We start from the raw sequence: 17,535 nt of genomic DNA, 5'->3' as shown, positions 1-17,535 counted from the left end.
GAGATTATCGACATTCTTTATTCAACTCACAAGAGCTAGGCATTATGCCTGTGCTGCCCTAACGTCATGCGACGTTCAAAACAGCTGTGGGCAACTTGTTGTCCCATGTCCTGTCGCTCCGATGGCGCTGTCTTTTCAAGCAGCAACACAACAGGGGGTGTGGTGCCAAGCAGTGAACAACTCGGTGCATGTCTACTGTGTTACGCAAGGCCCGACGTCAGGCACATGCGACAGGCACTAACCCGACTATTCCGTCGCAGAAATGAGCGCACACGAAAACTCATTTAAAGTTCAGTGCTGCACAACCACACCCAACAGGAAATGGAGAGAAACAGGAAGATCTTAGTTAAGCCTAAGCACTGCAACCAAGACTAGGTCGCGCATGCAGCAGTGCTCGCGCTTGTGGATTGCCCCTAAGGAGACTTGACGGTCGTGACGGTACCAGACACCACACGCTGCTGTGTTGCCACCGTGAGAGGCACAGACCACAAGGGCCTGTTGAGCGAACAGCACGGGTCAGGTTTCAACGACTCTATTGGAAATGCGCGATCGTGCCTAGAGTTTGGGGATGGAGAGAAGCTCCTCCGTCGTCTGCTAGTCAGCATCTGGTCCTCTGAGCCTCCCTCCTAAGTGTGGCCTTGGCCAGCGAGGCGCCTTTTCTTTGCTGGAGGGCGTACAAAAATAAAGGCAAATAAATAAGCCGGTGATGGGCGCAGTCATCAGAGTGGGGCATCAGGTGGTGCCAGCAGCTGGTCGGCCCTCTTGTGGTCGCTCAGGGCCTTGAGCGTGAGCGAGTCCAACGGGAGCTCCGACTTGCGCCGCAGCAGGGGCTTCTCCTTCTTGCTGGCCAAGGTTGTAGTCACCTGGATTGCACAACATACTGCTACTTGCATTCCCCTTCACCAATGGGAGCTGCCGCCACTGGCTGCAGTAAAACAGCATTGAGGTCTACGCCATGACAAAGCAATTGCAATCGGCAACCTCATCATTGCCAGAGCATTAAAAGGGGCAGTAGAGAGAAAACCACTATAATCGGTTCATACAGGTTACCGAGTTACCACACTGCTCAACAGTATGGTAACTTGGGCCTGTTGGTACATACTTATGCAAAGAAACAGCCCTTTTGCATGGGACAAGACACTGTTGTCTCCTCCTTTCCCACCCAAAAGTGCTTTTTCTTCATATAAGCTCTGTGATGTGATGTGATAACTTTATTTGGAATCCGGCGATTGGGAAAATGGCAGTCTCCCCAGAAAATCTACGGGCGCGGTGGTCGGCCGTGCTGCTCAGCTCAGAACTCCAAGACCAACTTTGGGCCGTCCAGCGAGCCAAGGAAGCCGCACAGGAGCAGCAGCTCCCAGTGGCCATCTAGGCGGCCCCAGGCCCGGGCCTCCCATTCATATAAGCTCTAGCTGCATTTATTTAGCTGTAAAGGGTTGATTACCAGAGCAAAAAGTACCAACACCAATTCATTTGGCACATAGCACAAAAGGCTAGCACACAAAAGCAGAAATGACTGCTGTACTTCCCACTTTTAAAATTCCATGCCCTAACTAATTTTCATGGCATTCTTCTGCACTTATATACACGAGCTTCTCCAGACATTTTGAGAATCAAAACAGCCAAACATATCGTCGGCTGTTTTTTCTTATGTGGCACACTTTCTTAGACAAGCTTGCAAAAGAGAAGTTCCCGGGTGTCGTGCACATGATTCCTTGCGCTTTCATCGACGTGTACGTCGATGAAACGGGCAATTTCAGAAAAAAATTGAAACAGCACAACTATGATGTCAACAGCAAGCACGTGGCAACAAACGCACTAGTTGAACACAGAGTGTCCACGAGCCATGACATTGACTGGGACAGCGAGAAGATAATTGGAAAAGAAAACAACAAGACGACAAGGCTTTACCTGGAATCCCTCCATATCCAGACAATGTCACACACGCTCAATTGCAACTCAGGCAATCTGCTCTCAATGTACACCCGATGCTTACGTCACACCATAAGGCGTATACAGTCGAATCCACTTATAAGAACATTCAAGTGCCACGAAAATTTCATCGTGATAACCGGTAATTGTTATAACTGGGTTGCACGAGAAAAGCCCGTGTCCCTCAGACGTGCATGCTTTACGCGAAGCTTGCCGACATCCTTCTCCAAGGCATCCAAGTGCTCCACATAGTGCACCAGAAAGTTCCTCACGAAAACATCTGTTGGGACCACCTGTGAGGACAACGTTGATGCAGCCTGCCCTACCGCGTCATCGCTGGCATCACCGCCATCACTATCTGATGCAAGCACATTCACAATGATCGTCTCATTGGTTAGACGCACTTAGTCTCCAAATTTATAGCCATGCGCTTTCTTTTCACCAGCAACGTCAAGCGTTGCTGATGATCAGCGAGTGGATCAGCCATTTTCCATATCATCGGCGAGTCAAGCGAAGCTGAGAAACCGCTTTGCCAGAGACGACGTCGAGACAATAAAAGACGAATGCGAGCAATTAAGCTGTTCGCAGTACCGTGCTGAATGGGGAGCTAGCGAGCAACATGCGAGCAATCTGCTTGCGGCGGAGTTGGCGCGGTCCATTAGTGTTTCGGAGGGTCAGGAGGCGTAAACCTATGGGTATAGCCCATTCGTGTTCGGAGGGGTGAAGGGCGACAGGAGAGAGTCGCGTGGAGAAGGCTGGAAAATGAGCGCACAGTGGCCCATCATGCAGCGGCTCAAATTTCTCGTTTTGTTTTCTTTTCAAGGATTTCGCATTTCACTACCTTTCGGCATGGACACCCCCAGCAGCCTGAATTCGTTACAACCGATAATGCGGCATCGGTGCATTGTAGCAAGAGGGTTATTTCACTATGGAAAACATACAAAAAATGATGGTGCAGCAGCTTCTCATTGCTATAACCGATATATTGTTAAAACTGGTACCGTTATAAGTGGGTTTGACCGTATAACCAACCTTCACTTCATTCCCTTCATCATGAACAACGCTCCCGTAGTGGTGCCGAGATATCTATTTTCCTCTTTCAACAATTGGTTGGCGCTCCATATTTTCTACCACTTTCTTAGAAAGAAAGAGAGAAAAAAGGAAGAAATATTTATGCCCATACCATTTTTGGCTAGGTGCAGATGAGCACCATGAAAAATTTCAATTATAATTTCTCAAATTACTTAAAATGTGCAAATTAACTGTTTAATAGCTTTCTTTACATGGTACATGCAACTGTTTAATCGAAGCCAAGGAGTGGTAAAATCATGTCTGCTTACCAAAAATCTTAACCCTTCAGGTGCTGATTCTGCTGACTGAAAAGAGGGTGTCTACCAAGTTGACATTTCCAAATTCCCCAAGTTTTCCAGGTTTCCCCGAGTGCCTTTGCAAAATTTCCTGAGTGAAAAAACCTTTTTTTTTGTGTCAAGACGGGCTGACACCATGTCACCCAATGCTGTCACTCTCTATTAAGCACATTAAAAAATAAAAAATTACTTAATCCAATTTGATAGTAAGGAGTAGCGCTTATTTTTTTCAAAAAAGAGAATAGACGGTGTGGGGATGCGCGACTCTCACGCATCCCCTGATATGCTGTTTTCCCGCACGGCTCGCGTGGCCTGGCGCCCGCGGCGCTCGGAGTGGTACAAGCGCGGTGCGAGAGATGGCACGACCGTCGCACCGCGGCGGGGTTACTCGGGCGCCGAGGGACAAGGCGCTGCTCTTTCCCGGCAGGTCGGGCGCACGGCATGGACGTCCCACGCGTGCGCGGCGACCCATGCTTCTGCGAGACCGCCTCGCGTGGCGGCCTTCGAGCGCGCCTCCGTTGGCGTGACCGAACTCGCGAACGACCAGGCGTTAGGATCCAGCATGGGGCGAACATATTCGCCCGCAATGCGGTCGCGGTAAGTCGGACTTCTAGATTTGTCGCGCGCCCATCGGCATGTTTTGGGGATAGCAACTCGGCTAGCAGGCATTGATCTATGAAAGGTGCAATAAATGCCCTTGTGATTGTTTGCACTACTGTGTTGTCGTTCCTTTGTCCCAAGAGTACGGAGGAGAACCCCCGTATCTCCCACAACGGAAGGGGTTATAGTGAACTCCACAGCGAATAAGATATCGTCGAAAATAATGGTAAAGCCCACTGCAAATCAAGTTGAACATTCTCAAATACGAATAGAAAGGAGATGTATACCGAAGCAAATATTTTCGAATATGAGCTATTTCCATCAAGTGATAGCAAGCTCATTGGTATGAGGCCCGAACTTTGTCATAAATGAGATTCTCTCTGAACAGCTGGTAATTTAAAGATATTATTTTGGTTTGGATGAGGGACACCTGCATCTCAGCGTCGGCCAACACTTTGAATGTGTACGTCCTTTCTGTTCACGTCTTCCTTCCGTTGCACATTTGCCCCACGGACTGAAGCATCTTCTTGGTTAGTTGTAAAGGCAACGTCCGATTTTTCACACTCCCTATGGACCACGAAAACGCCCGAAAAAACCAGACATTTCGAAAATGGGAGGATGACAAAAAAATGAATGCTTCTCTTTTACTGAGACCTTGAGGGCTCAAAATCACCACAGACATACCCGAAAAAGCTCTGAAGGACTGCCAGTACACTTATTAGGTACAGTGAAACCTCGTTAAACCGTAGTCGGCCGGAGCTCGGAAAAACTACGTACTAAACGGTAGTACTGTTTAACCGAAATAGCATGAGATCGCCCACTCACCTGTTGAAAACGGAGCTCAGAGAGAGTGTGATGAAAGGGTAAAAAAAAACATGCAGTATTTATTCACTTCGCGCGACAAAAATGTTATTTTCGTTTGATGCCGCGGCGGCCTAGCACGATGACAGCGGCCTCAAACTTACTGAAGCTGCGTGCCAGCTTCTCAGCCAGCCCCCTCCTCTCGACAAACACTCGCACGGCAGATTCCTCGTTGGCGTTAAGAATCTCCTTCTCTCTCTCTCTCGTTGGCGTTACGTATTCTCCGTGCACGCGCGCAGTAGTGCTGCATAAGTCCCAGGGCGCCTTTTTCATTGCCGGGTGCCGGAGTTCGGAAAACTTTTGGTTTGGAATAGTTACGTTATCGCGCCCCTGTTCTCGTTGCGACGATTGCATTCATGAGGCTGACGTAGCGCGCAGCTTATGCCACTGTCGGGCGTGAATCGCCCGTGCTGTCGCTTTCCGTGTCGTCCTCATCACTGTCGCTAGTCGACACTTCGGCAACAACAGAGGCAACGATGGCGAAAAGTCGAACCTCGTAGCCGACATCTCTTCGCGGTCGCAGCAGCGCTGCCGAGCAACTTCGCATTCCAAATGCCCCACACTGTAGTCAACAGCAGATCCATGTCGCGGGCCAACGCCGACTTCTTCGTGTCACGTTCGATAGCACGGACGATGTCTAATTTTTCTTCTATGCTGAGCACCCGGCGTCTTTTTTATCCGAGCTTCGGCATGACATGAGTCCTCGCTTGCACGACGCCACAACACTCCATACGCTCTCTGGCACGGCGTCGAAATGATGTTGATGTTGATGCGGCTTCACGTGCAAACGCACAGGGCGCTTGGAGGCCGTTGTACCGATCTCCGAGGCTCGTTGTTCTGCTGGGCCGCCCGATGGAGACGACGCACCGCCGTGTTTGCGCGACGAAAAGTGGAAACGCTACGTTTTAACCGATGCGTGCGCAATAAGCTGGTACGGTTTATGCGGATACAAAATACATTATGTTCAATGGCCGCTGAGTCGGGGAATTGACTTTACTACTTTTAAACCGAAACTACTGTTTAAGCGGGTACGGTTTAACGAGGTTTTACTGTATATCGGTGCTCCTACAGTGACAGGAGATGGCGGGTGCACGCGTGTATGATGAAGTAATACGTACCGTGTTGCCCCCTTCCCACGCTTGTAATGCCTCACTGCGTAACATTTCTGTACTGAGGCGAAGCTGACTTTCGCGAACCGGCCTTATGCAACGTTCCATGGTTTCCAAGCTTCGAACCCAATTGCGAGGACCAGAAAGGCAGAGTCGGTGCCATTGATGACAGCAGCAAAGTCTTTCAATGAAAAACACAGCACCGAAAAGCAAGAGGCTTAACAGCAAACGTCGAAGCAACAACGGCTGGCGTCGCTACGGTGGTGGCTACAGCTGCCAGCGGATCTGCGTGAGAGCACCGGTTCAAGGCAGTGAGATGCTCAAAATCGAAGGTGGTGTCTTTGATTAATGTCGCTCCGGACCTGCGGTCACAACAAAAAGTCCAGACAAATGAACGGCAAAAGGTATTTCAGACGTTCTTATACACTGACCCTGCAGGATATGTGGTGGTGCCGCGAAGCCGTCCGAATTATCGGACGTCCGGAAAGTTGGTCATTGACTGTACAATGGCAACTCCTCCAGGCACCGCCACAGCGTCAAAGACGATTCGTTACGATTCCGCTCTGTTACTCTAGCCAGTATTATCGCGACCTTCGTTCCCTTTCGATAAAGTTACAGTAAATTTTCCCTGATAGAAGCAAAAATTCCCGGAGTTTTCCCTGAGTATTTCCAGACTATTCAAAATCCCTGAGAATTACCGGTTTTCCCGGTTGGTAGATACCCTGGAAAACTTACTTTCACTGTATTTCGTGTCTTCAGAATCATGTAAAGTGAACAGCTGTAGAATAGATTAAGAATTTTAATTATTTGGCAAGTTTTCTCAAGTTTACAGAATGCAGACTCCATGTGAAAAGTCTCTATAGTGATCTCTAGCTGGCTTGAATAGCGCCTTGTGCCTATCCAGTCACTAAAAAATTATGACTGGCACAATATATTGAAAAACAATGAAATAAGTCAACCTGCCACATACAATGACATACTGCCACTAAGCAAGAACACCCAACTGTCTACCTTGCCACTAGTTTTACTAAAACATTTTGCACATATTCAAACTTGTAGCACAGTTCTAATAAGAAGTGTTTCAAGATGTATTGACCCATTTTAAATATCATTAGTTTCATGTTGATGCACTACAAGTGTGTACATAGTGCCTGAAAGGCTTAACAGGGCACTAAAGATAGATACTAACTCGACATGGACTATTGAAATACAATTCCAGAAACCTCGCAGTGCTTGTTCCTTGCCAATAAAAGATGCAGCACACAAGCAGCGGCAAACTTGAAACAGCCGATACCAAATAGCAACACAATGTTTTTACTCAACACACTGTTTTTAGGCAACACTGTCATTTACAGAGATTCTGCCATTTTGCCAATTTCGCGTGCTTCAGGAAGTTCGAGTAAAATTTCTAGCAGCAATTTTCCTTCTAATGTCCTTTTCCTGACTTCTAAGAGTATAGTCAGAGACTGAAGAGCAAAACTTCTTCGTTAAAATCTTAACATTTGTAAAATTGCAGAATGGCCATGAACTTGTAAACTTTAGGGAAAATTCAGAAGAGCAGGGATGTATGACAAGTGTCACTATGCCAATGCTGCCACAAAGCATGCTGGCAGTGGCAGTCAGGGTGAGGAGCAAGTATGGTAAGAAGCGTGTTGTATCTGAATTACGAGATCAAAAGGCACAGAGGCAAGAATAAAAAGATTCCACAAGAGGAATGTAGTTGAAAATACGCACTTCAGAACATTTCCCTGAAATTCACCGGAAGAACCTATAATAATATTCCCCTCAATTTTGCTTCGAACTTACCACAGCGGGAAAGTAGACGGGGCTCATATATCGCCACTGCACTTGCGCTCTGAACATAGTGAAATTGGGCTATCTGCACTGAGTCTTGAGAGCCCAGGAGGCTGCAACAACCAGAAGCCTTTGAAAATGCGCCCTTATGGTGGAGGGTAATGAAATCACAAAGGAGCCTCATGGGACCACAGCCACCAGTGGCAAAAAAGTTCAGGTGTTTGAATGATGGAATGGGCATCTTGGCATAAAAGACTATAGTTGGGCACTTAAATACAATATCCAGATATCTGTTTAGAATTGTTTTCTTTTTAACTGACAATGGCATTACCCCTAGCCGAAATTTCTGCACACTTTCACCGCTAGATCACAATCTCCTCCTTAAGCCTTCACAAAACTCCCAACAAAGGTTGTGGGTTCAAGTGCCTTAATTAACTCTATCTTAATTACCTCGGCATTAAATAACACCAAAGATTCATAGCCTTTTTGGACTATCGTGTGGTCATGCCTACAACACCAGATTTCTGCCTCGTGAGACAATGTTTTCGCATTTTAAAACACATCCACACACATAAACAGCAGAAATAACTTGATCCAATGCAAAATTCTTATAAAAACTCTCCATTAGCGAATGCATTTCTCGTCCACACGTATCTTTGGCCAGCAGCTCTCCCACCTCCCTCTTCAGCAATGCCATACCTACCAACCTGAAGATTTGGAAATTCGTAAAATTATCACGGCGGGGGGCTGGGGGGTTAAATTCGTGTCTTGGGGAGCAAAGAGCGAAAACTGAACTGGGGCACCATTTATTTTTGCAATGCTTTTGCTGTTGCCGACTTCGTTTGCTTCAGAAACTTATCCATGTAGGTTTGCTCAAAGCAAGTACCACTCTGGTGCCCCTTGACCATCAGCAGACTTTCTAGAGTGTTTTCTCGCATATAAATGAGCAAAACTCCGTTCCGATATTTGTTCACAGTGCTGAATATTCTCTCAGATTCAGCATTGATGTGGGGAATAGAGAGAATACCTAGCATAACCAATGAAATTCTGTGGAACCTGAGTGATCCATCGACACTTCGAACGCTTCCTAATTGCGACCACTGGACGTCGCACCTTGGCTTATTGAATATGTCGGCTGGAACCTCATATGCTTGCAAGTTGGCAAACTCGACTTCAAGTGCATCGATTGCTTCTTCTTTTGATTTGCCACTCTGCTGGGGTAGGACAGCAGGGAATGCCATAATAAAATGACATACGCTGTTGAATGAAGCAGTTTCAAGAGCTCGTACTTGAGCAACTTCAGCCATTTTGAGATTGACGTCTCCTAGAGGGAATTTGTGGCGAATGTAATCACATGCTGCCGTTAAGCACAGATGTACAGCAGAGAACTGCTCTCTCTCAATGCAGCTGAGTCTCAACCACAGAGTAGGTTGTGCTGCCAATGACCATGTCTTCATCACTTTTCTGGTTCTCGGCGGCTCCATAGTCAACTTCCAGCAATGAATGGCATGCCTTGACAACACCTGGGCGCACAAATCTAGTCAGGAGATCCTCAAAAAGGCGGTTCAAGAGGCCCCTCAGTACATGAATCTGAGGAGCCTGCGCCTGAAGAAGGCAGTTTGCCTTCTCAAAAAGTGGTATAACATTTTGGAGAAAAAGACAGCATGCACTGTTTAGCTCCGATGACAAAAAATAAAACAGGCACTCCTCACGAGTCACGTGGCTGGCTTCCCCAGAATCCTTGGTATGAAGTTTCAGTTCTTTTACTTGAGGTCCAGAATGAGCTCCTTTCCTCTTTAGCGAGAGTTCGTCGCCGTCTGTGCTTTTTCCCCCCCAAGACCTACAGCAGTCTTGTGAAGATGTGTAGCAGACTTTGGGGTCAGTGCAGGGTTCTTGGGGGTTTGTGAGGAAGTCCTTGGAATTAAGTATGACTCCAGAAACAAGCTCTGCTTGTTACACTGCTTTGTTTCAGATAAGCAAAGGCTGAGTAGTGGTTTCCACTGGTCGAGCAGCCTCTTCAAACACTTTCCCAACGACAGCCAACGTGTCGACGAATGCTTCATCTTTCCGACCTCGGCGTCATGCATCTTTTGGAACTCTTTGAGTCGATCTTTCTATTTCGAGCTGTAAAAAAAACTTCAACCAAAGCCTCACCAACTTTTACAGGAAGACATGAAGCTCCTTTTTGGGTGGCCAAGTTGATGAGATGACACGGGCAACCAACCCCTATCAAACCTGATTGAGCCTCTCTCCATACAGAAAAACACTGTTTTTCTTGCCGATCACGAAACTGGCATTGTCCGAACACATAGTCCACAGGTTTCCAACAAGCGAATTCCGGGACTTCATCTCGTCCAGAACCAGATTTGCAATCTTGTGACTCGTCACTTCCCCTTGGATTGACCCAAGGCAATGAAGGCGGCTTTTGACTCTACTCGTTTCTTTAACGAAATATGTCGCAAAAATAGGGTAAAGCTGCATATCCCTATTGCTATTGCCATCCACAGCGATCGAAAATACTCGCTGTTTTAGGGCTAGTCACACAAAAGGTGAGGCCAACGCTGCAGTGACTGAAGCTGACTAAAGTCCAAACCCTCACGCCCGTGCGAACAAAGGCAACAGCATGGCAACAGGTTTGTGGACGCGCTATCAGCACTAACAAGCTTTGGATATGGATTCGTGACCCCCCAGTAGACTCTCTTATGGCGGCGCAAGGCACCAGGGTGTAGTTTTACTACATTTTCATGTTTTTTTTTTCCGCAAATAAAATGTTTTCTGTAAAATTTCAAGCAAGAATCTTACAATTGTAAGACTGCTCGAAATTCGTACATATTACGGAAAATTCAGAAGAGTTGGCAGGTATGGCAATGTTGATAAAGCTGGTTTCACATGAATGACGTGAATCGGATCACTTCACAGCTAGCATTTGCACGACAAAGGACCAGATTAAGAACAGAGGCCCTCGCATGGGAAACTGTGCCGGAGCAAATGCGACTGAGCCACATCGTGAAGCACTCCATGCAGACCGAGGGAGCACAGTGGGCATAGGTGACGTACATATGATCACGTGATACACAGGCCACAAGCTCAAATAGCGATTTGCTTCGTAGTGTGGAAGTTTTATAATCATCTTTATAAAAAATTCTGTATAAAAGTGAAATGTCCTTTTTAGAAGCCCTTAGTCAGAACTGAGCATGTTGCTGCGCCGCCTGCGTTTGGCGAAAAATCTATCTTTTATAGTTTTTAATGGGGTGCTCCCTTACGGCGGTGTTTTGTGTATCGCGTAACCATTATCATTTATGCTCATTTGGCCCTATACACCATGTGTCATTGTCACGAACGTCACCTTTACAATCGTTTTATCGCCTTTTGCCTGGTTACCATGTGATTTTCGAAAACGTGTGAGTTGCGCCACCAGATTTGTGTATATATATTGTGTGTTTCTGTCAATAAAGCATCAGTTGTTAGTAAGCGCTCGTCCGTGTCTCTTCTTGTGTCGTCTATTTGGCGCTTTAGTATTTCGGTATCGGAACGATGTCGACAGTTCAGCACGCTAGTTTTTCTGTGCTCCCAGCAACGCGACGCTTCGCTCGGCGTGGAACAGAGCGATTCCTCGTGCCGACCGGGAACTCTCTGCGAAATCCACGGTACGCGCTCGTGCCATTGCTCCCGCGTTCGTCGTCGACGTCTTCCGCAGCTGGCTGCATTGACGTTCATCATTCCAGCTTAGAATTTCACCTCTCTTCTGTTGTCGTAATGGGGAGGCCATGTTTACGGGGCTATGAGCCATTGCTTAAGGGAGTATGAGTCACTCATTGTCTTACGTAACGGACAGATTTAATTTTGAAGAAATTTAATTTCGAAGAATCACGAGCGGCAAATGGCGGGCGAAGGCTGTGAACCACGCCGCCGAGCAAACTCGAGACATCGAACGCAAGTGACAACGGCGGCCTGCGGGCATACCATGAGTGATGTCGTTCTCTCCATCACAGCCGATTGTGTGTAACCTCATAATTGAGAAATACTTTAATGCACCCTAGGGATTAACCCAGTGATAAACACAGGGGTCGCACGTTTCAGCTTCACTGGGTAACCATCTTCACGGAGTGGAAGAGCCGACGATATTTTTTTTTTTGGCTTGTGTGTTCAAAGACTGACCTCATCTTTCTTTTTGTAGTGTTTCTTTGGCGTGGTGACAAGCTTCGGTGGGGGTGAAGATCATCCTACAGTCATGCACTTTGGACAGATCTTCAGGCTCCTGGGCCTAAACTGCACGAAACATTAAGGCTACTGGAAGAAAAACACAACACGCAGCTTCTGCGCTTCGCCGTATGCGTTTCTTCCTTTCGTGCAATTTACCCTTCTTTCAGTATGAACCAACTGGCCCAATAAATCTTATTGCTGTAGGTGGATACCGGTTTCTCATGGTATCACTAATTTGGACAAGGGGGAACACCAGCGAGCGCGAAACACGTGCAAACTGCCCGTCCGCACGAGCTCAAGGCCAGTCTAGTCACGTTGATCAAGGCTGCGGCGAGGCGTCTGCAGTGGAACGGCGCTGCCATCTGGCGGCTGTCACAGAAGTGGCGACAGCGGCTGGAAGCGCGTGGGCGGAGAGTTTTACAACTGAAGCTAGTCTAGTAACGTTGGTCGGCGCCACGTGCACTGTTTTCCAACTACTAAACGCACAATGGCGATCTGTAGAGGCAACTAGTATGTAGGGGGCATGGGGGTTACTGTAGGGGAGATGGGGGTTACTAGGATGTAGGGTTACTTGGAAGATAACAAACATTAAACAGCTGAGAACTTGGCCTTAAAGTGTGGCTCCCCAAGGCGAAATTCGCATATAATCTGAACCCTGGCTTTACTGTTACATTTTTGCTGTGGGTTATGGGTGCAAAAATACAAGACTGGTACTGTGAATGGTCAGAGCCTACAACAATTAGAGCCACAACAAAAAACGAGATCGCCTTCATAACGGAACAGAAGAATGTGTAACCAAGCTACCTGGCAGGCATTTAAAAATGAAATGTGGCTTATTGATTGTTATGAACTATAAAAAGACCAGAAGTCTAGACATTTGGCTGTCCCGACTGGGTCAAGTTGGGACTCTGGACTTTTACTCAAAAGTTTGGACTGTGTCGCTAAATTCGGCAGAGTTGGAAACCCTAGTTACGCTGGAACTAATCCAGCATTAGCACCCCAAAAGGTCTTCACCCTACTCACCTCCTTGGCCTGGCTTTCCAGCCTGTCGTAGAGCATGTCGTCGTCTTCCGGTGGGCTTTCAAGGGCCGGGCTTGTGGTACCTAGCTCGGGCTTCACTATGTGGAACTGCACAACCACAGTGCGCTTGAGTCATCGCTTACAACACTGCTCCTCTGCAACTGCATACCTGAGGATTTTTCTCGGCTAGACTCTCTATCCGGTTCCAGGCGTCCTCCCGCTCCCGCAGGCGCATTTTCTCACTGCAAGCACACAGTATGCAAGAATGGCAAGGCCCGTAACACCAACCCTGCCCACATTTATGAGACACTCAAATGAACAAGACAGAATGAGACACTAATAGGGCACTGGTGCGCTGTGTAACGCACCTGTCCTACAATTATTATTCATCTCATCATCCACAGTTTGTCATGTTAAAAGTCAACTGCAACAAAATTTCACTTTGGCTTTAATTTGCGTCGAGTGATCTTGGCAAAGCTGTGGGGCAGGTAATTGTCTGAGCTCTTTCATCAACAGATACCAAAGCACCAAAGCAGATGATGCATGCACTAGTTAGCAGATATGACACATATCCAAGCACATCGCTTCAAAAATTTTTGGTGTGCTGTAGATGCCCCCTAATTTTAGGGGTCGTGGTGAGCAGCCGTGATGGTTCTCAATGCACTGCATCATTTGGGTACGACAAACAGTAAGGGCAATATTTTCTGCTTTTTTCTTTTTCAGTTTCAGCATCGAAAGCATTATTTTCACAAGTTTTTTGTGATACGTCAGCTTACACTTTGAACATAAAGCACTTCACACAGGCTACTCTATAACTAGATTATCTCAAAATAGGTTTCTTCCACTGTCTGAACTTTCGTACAGTTGGTTTTTAAACAAAAAAGAAAAATAAAGCTAGACAAACTTTGAACTCTGATAGAGACTCACTTGTGGCGCTCCTGGCGGTAGTTTTGGACGCAGTCGTCGAACAGCTTCTGGTTCATCTCCATGAGCAGTTTGAGGGCATTGTACACAAGGCCATAGATGGTCTTGTTCCAGTGAGCTTTGGAGTTTTTGTACAGCGCCGGGAACACTATGGGTAACAACGTCGCCGCATTGTCGCTGACCAGGCTCATGATGTACTCATTGTTCCAGTAGTAGAGGGCTCGCTCGGCCACCTGGAAGTGGGGCGAGGAAACGCAGCGTGCCAGCTGCCGGAAGAGCGGCACCATCACCTTGGCAAACTCAGCTGGCTCAATGACGTCCAGGATTTCCTCGAGCTCGTTGAGGAACATCACCTCCTTGGGCGAGTGCACCTTTGGCCAGAACTTGAGCAGGGCCAGGATCACCGGCTCTGTCAGGCTCGGCTCTTTCTCGAGGAACTGGACAACGCAGTAGGCCAGCTGCGGGTGGTACACACTCAGCGACTTGACCTTATGCAGCGGCATTAGCACACGCAGCAGGAACAACTTGTGCTCCTCCTTGAGGGGCAGCGCGAAGCCATTGATTATGGAGCCGAGGATCTCGAGTAGCTCAGCAACACCGTTATGGTGCTCTGTCTCGTAAATGAAACGGTAGAACATGTGGTTCACCTGCTTGCGCACATATGCCCGCAGCCCTAGGAACTTGCCGTATATTCGATGCAGCGTCGTCTTCAGGAAGTCACGCTCGCGGGGGTCCTCTGAGTCAAACAGATCCAACAGCTGCAGCACAAACCGCTGGTCCAAATGCCGCTTGGCCAGCGCAGGCTGGAAGTCTGGGCTCTCGAGAAACCGCAGAAACAGCTCATAGACAAGCTGGAGGTGCGGCCACGCCGCCTCGAGCGTTGGCTCGTCCTCCTCGGGGTCGAATTCTGCACCGTTAGGATTGGACGAGGGTGGCAACGTGCGGAACACGTTGACGCCGAACATGTGGATCATCTCGGGATAGATCGGCTCCGTCAGCACACCACGCTGAGAGGTGATGTACTCAACCATCTCGTGCAAAGCTGCACGTTTCACCTCCTTCCACTTGAGGTCTGACAGGGGGTCGGTCACGAAGTCAAACAGCACACAGCACTGTCGGATTTTCTGCATGAAAAAAAGATCTGAAGGAATGTAGTGCTACTGCCCACAGGTACGCTACACCGTGTAGGTGCAGGAACAGGGCTGTTTATATCCCTATTAGTGAGGATATAAATCTTATGAAGCAGCGTTATGCTGCACCCATTTGTGCTGAAAGTACACATGCCATTTCCGGTAGTGCCACAAAAAGCAATGATGCATTTTAGCACTACAAGCCATTTGCCAGCCTGACAGGGTATCACAAACTGTACAAGTTATTGTGAATAAGTAAACAGTTCAATGCAATCAAGGGCATTTATTATAGCTGAGAACACAGCCATAGTGCTTCCCACCTGTCCTGCATACCATTAGCTCTACACTGTACACAGCAAAATACAGCCTGGCCTATCAGCCAGTGCAAGGTACAGGTAGTTTCAACAATTTCATAATGGCAGCGCTTCTAAGACACTTGGGGATCATTTGCGGTAACTGCTAACTGCAGACATTTCGTGAAACATTCATGCTGATGGCCAGGGCTTTGTCATCTGTTTATTCTCACTAGAATTGTTGTCCAACAGAAATGAAAGAAGATTCTGGAATGATACAGCGCCTGACATCTTGTAGCTTCTTCCTGTCCCATAATCAGATGCCACAAGTGCAAGCCAAGCCATCGCATTTACAGCCAGATTGCTGATCGAGTGGTAAGCCACATAGCAACCTATATATAGTGTCCTACTTATCAATGAACACCCTTTTCATGATGCAGTGAAAAATGCGTGCACAGAAAACTGCGTTTTTCTGACAACTCAGTTGCAACCAGGAGACCAGCACTGCAGATGTACCATTCAACACTTATATAATTCATAATAATGGCATGCAAGATAATGAAACGTGACAAAGGCACAAACTTAGCAACACTACTTGCAAAGCTTTTTGAAGTTGAGCTTTGTGTAAATGTTTGCACATGCAAAAGATTTTCTCGTGAGAAAATCATGCTCGTTGTATGGCCAGGCAAATCTCTGCAGTGTTCATACTGTACCCCTTGTGCTTTCAGTTTGCAGCTTGCGTCTATCTTACGTCTGCATCTAGCTATACAAAGAATTACTGGAATACCTCGTGCGCTATTAATGTGTTCACTTACTGCTACAAGATTCTCAACAAAAATTGCTTGTCGGCACGTACGTTGCACTTTCAACCGCATCACGGCATAACCATTTCTTCATACCGTGGGAGCTCCTTAGAGATCAGACTAGGAAACAGGTGGTCGCTGATCTCACCTGAATAAGCAGGTCCTCGCGCTCACCCAGCGGTGCGTCCTTGAGCGCGGGCAGCTTCTGGAGCTCGCGGTTGTGGCTCACGTTGAAGCGCGACGAGTTCTGGCGCTTCTCCTTGCGCATACCGCTGCCCGGGGCTGTGGGCACCACGGCGCCAGCCAGCTTGCACTTTGCCACCAGGTTTGCGGGCGGAGGAGCCGACTTGGGTCCTCCAGCCCGCGCCGCTGCCGTGCCCGCTGTACCACCTGCGCCGTTGCTGTTGGCGTGTACGGCACCGCTGGTGTTGTTGCAGGCCTGGCTCACCTGCACCACCACGTTCTCCGTCAGCTCGCACACAATGACAAAGCGCTGTCGCCAACAGGCAGGCGCGCGTGCGTACGACCTGCCCGAATACCTTAAAAGAAACTTCGTGGTGCCCGCACTTTTGACAGACAACACTGTATGCCACGTCTCATCCATGCTACCGTACCGGCCGGGTCGTCGTGCACGGTCACCATCCGTCGCGACAAGTTCGCACAAAGCGAGTCTCGAGCGAACTCTGCATCGATTTGCGCTACCTGCTGCGACAGGTCGACTGCCTGTCTGCCTGCCGGCTGGGTCGGTCTGTCAAACGGCACATGGTCGGCGACAGCGAGAAAGAACGCGCGGCCTGCGCCGTTGCAATCGAGGCCCAGCCGGCGGCACGCACGACTCGCGGGCATGTCGCGCTGCGCACCCGCGGTCCGCGCGCGTGTGCCGCAGTCGGCTGAGCCCAGAGTTCGACGGCGCAGCGACGAGACCCCCCCGTCATTTTTTAGCCGCGGAGACGCCATGTTGCGCAGGCGAGTGGCTGCCGACAGGCATGCGGCGGCCGCGCACGGCCGTCCAGCTCACCTCGTCGGCGCCGTCGACCGCGTCTTTGCCGCTGCCATTCTTGGCCGTCACACCGGAGCTGTTTTTCGCAGGCACCTGCGAGGCCAGGATGGGCGAGCCGCGATTAAGCCTAACACACACACACACACACAGGCAGCGGAAAATGCACGTCAAATGCCGAGCGGCTTGGCGACGCTGCTTCGCATGACACGGCACACCCGGCTCGGCAGTCGTCACTTCAACCCACCTTGTCTTTGTCAGTCCGATTAGGCATTATTTTATTAACGGTTCACGCGCCATCGGGCGAAGGGCAAACTTTTCAAGGGAGCAGTGTATACGTACTCGACACCCGCCAGCGAGTGTGCGACTACCAACAACTGACGCGATAGGTCCGGAGGGCGCACGTGACCTTTCAATGGCGGAGAGATACATAGCGCTCGCGTAACAGCCGTAACATCACTGTGACGTCACCTGCGGCTCGCTGGCAGAGCGCGCACCCTCC

General features: G+C 48.6%; 1 protein-coding gene across 3 annotated transcripts; it reads right to left on the bottom strand.

The window, feature by feature from the left end:
* wrd (Protein phosphatase regulatory B subunit well-rounded) lies at positions 1 to 17,437 on the bottom strand. 3 transcript variants are annotated; one of them, XM_050192818.3, is made up of 7 exons: positions 17,281 to 17,434; positions 17,055 to 17,129; positions 16,185 to 16,484; positions 13,814 to 14,934; positions 13,056 to 13,128; positions 12,890 to 13,012; positions 1 to 863 (listed from the first exon to the last, which is right to left on the bottom strand). In XM_050192818.3, the coding sequence occupies exons 1-7, from the start codon at positions 17,305 to 17,307 to the stop codon at positions 720 to 722; spliced, it is 1,863 nt and encodes a 620-aa protein (XP_050048775.1). In that variant the 5' UTR covers positions 17,308 to 17,434; the 3' UTR covers positions 1 to 719. The 3 variants fall into 3 exon arrangements, with proteins under 3 accessions (XP_050048775.1, XP_050048776.1, XP_072141177.1); XM_050192819.3 differs by having other exon boundaries at positions 12,890 to 12,994; positions 17,281 to 17,433; XM_072285076.1 differs by lacking the exon at positions 17,055 to 17,129 and having other exon boundaries at positions 17,281 to 17,437.
* Positions 17,438 to 17,535: the final 98 nt, after the last annotated feature.

The sequence above is a fragment of the Dermacentor andersoni genome, chromosome 10 (genome assembly GCF_023375885.2).
Source record: "Dermacentor andersoni chromosome 10, qqDerAnde1_hic_scaffold, whole genome shotgun sequence".
In the NCBI taxonomy this organism is placed as follows: Eukaryota; Metazoa; Arthropoda; class Arachnida; order Ixodida; family Ixodidae; genus Dermacentor; species Dermacentor andersoni.
Note: the sequence above shows the minus strand (reverse complement) of the source record. Positions and strands in the feature narration are given on the sequence as shown.

What these genes read in the sequence shown, in the direction of transcription:
- wrd (XM_050192818.3), bottom strand. Translation starts at nt 17,307, where the DNA reads ATGCCTAATCGGACTGACAAAGACAAG. An exon ending in ATCGGACTGACAAAGACAAG is followed by an intron (nt 17,130 to 17,280) that starts GTGGGTTGAAGT and finishes CTGGCCTCGCAG; the next exon opens with GTGCCTGCGAAAAACAGCTC. An exon ending in TGGAAAGCCAGGCCAAGGAG is followed by an intron (nt 864 to 12,889) that starts GTGAGTAGGGTG and finishes TGTGCAATCCAG; the next exon opens with GTGACTACAACCTTGGCCAG.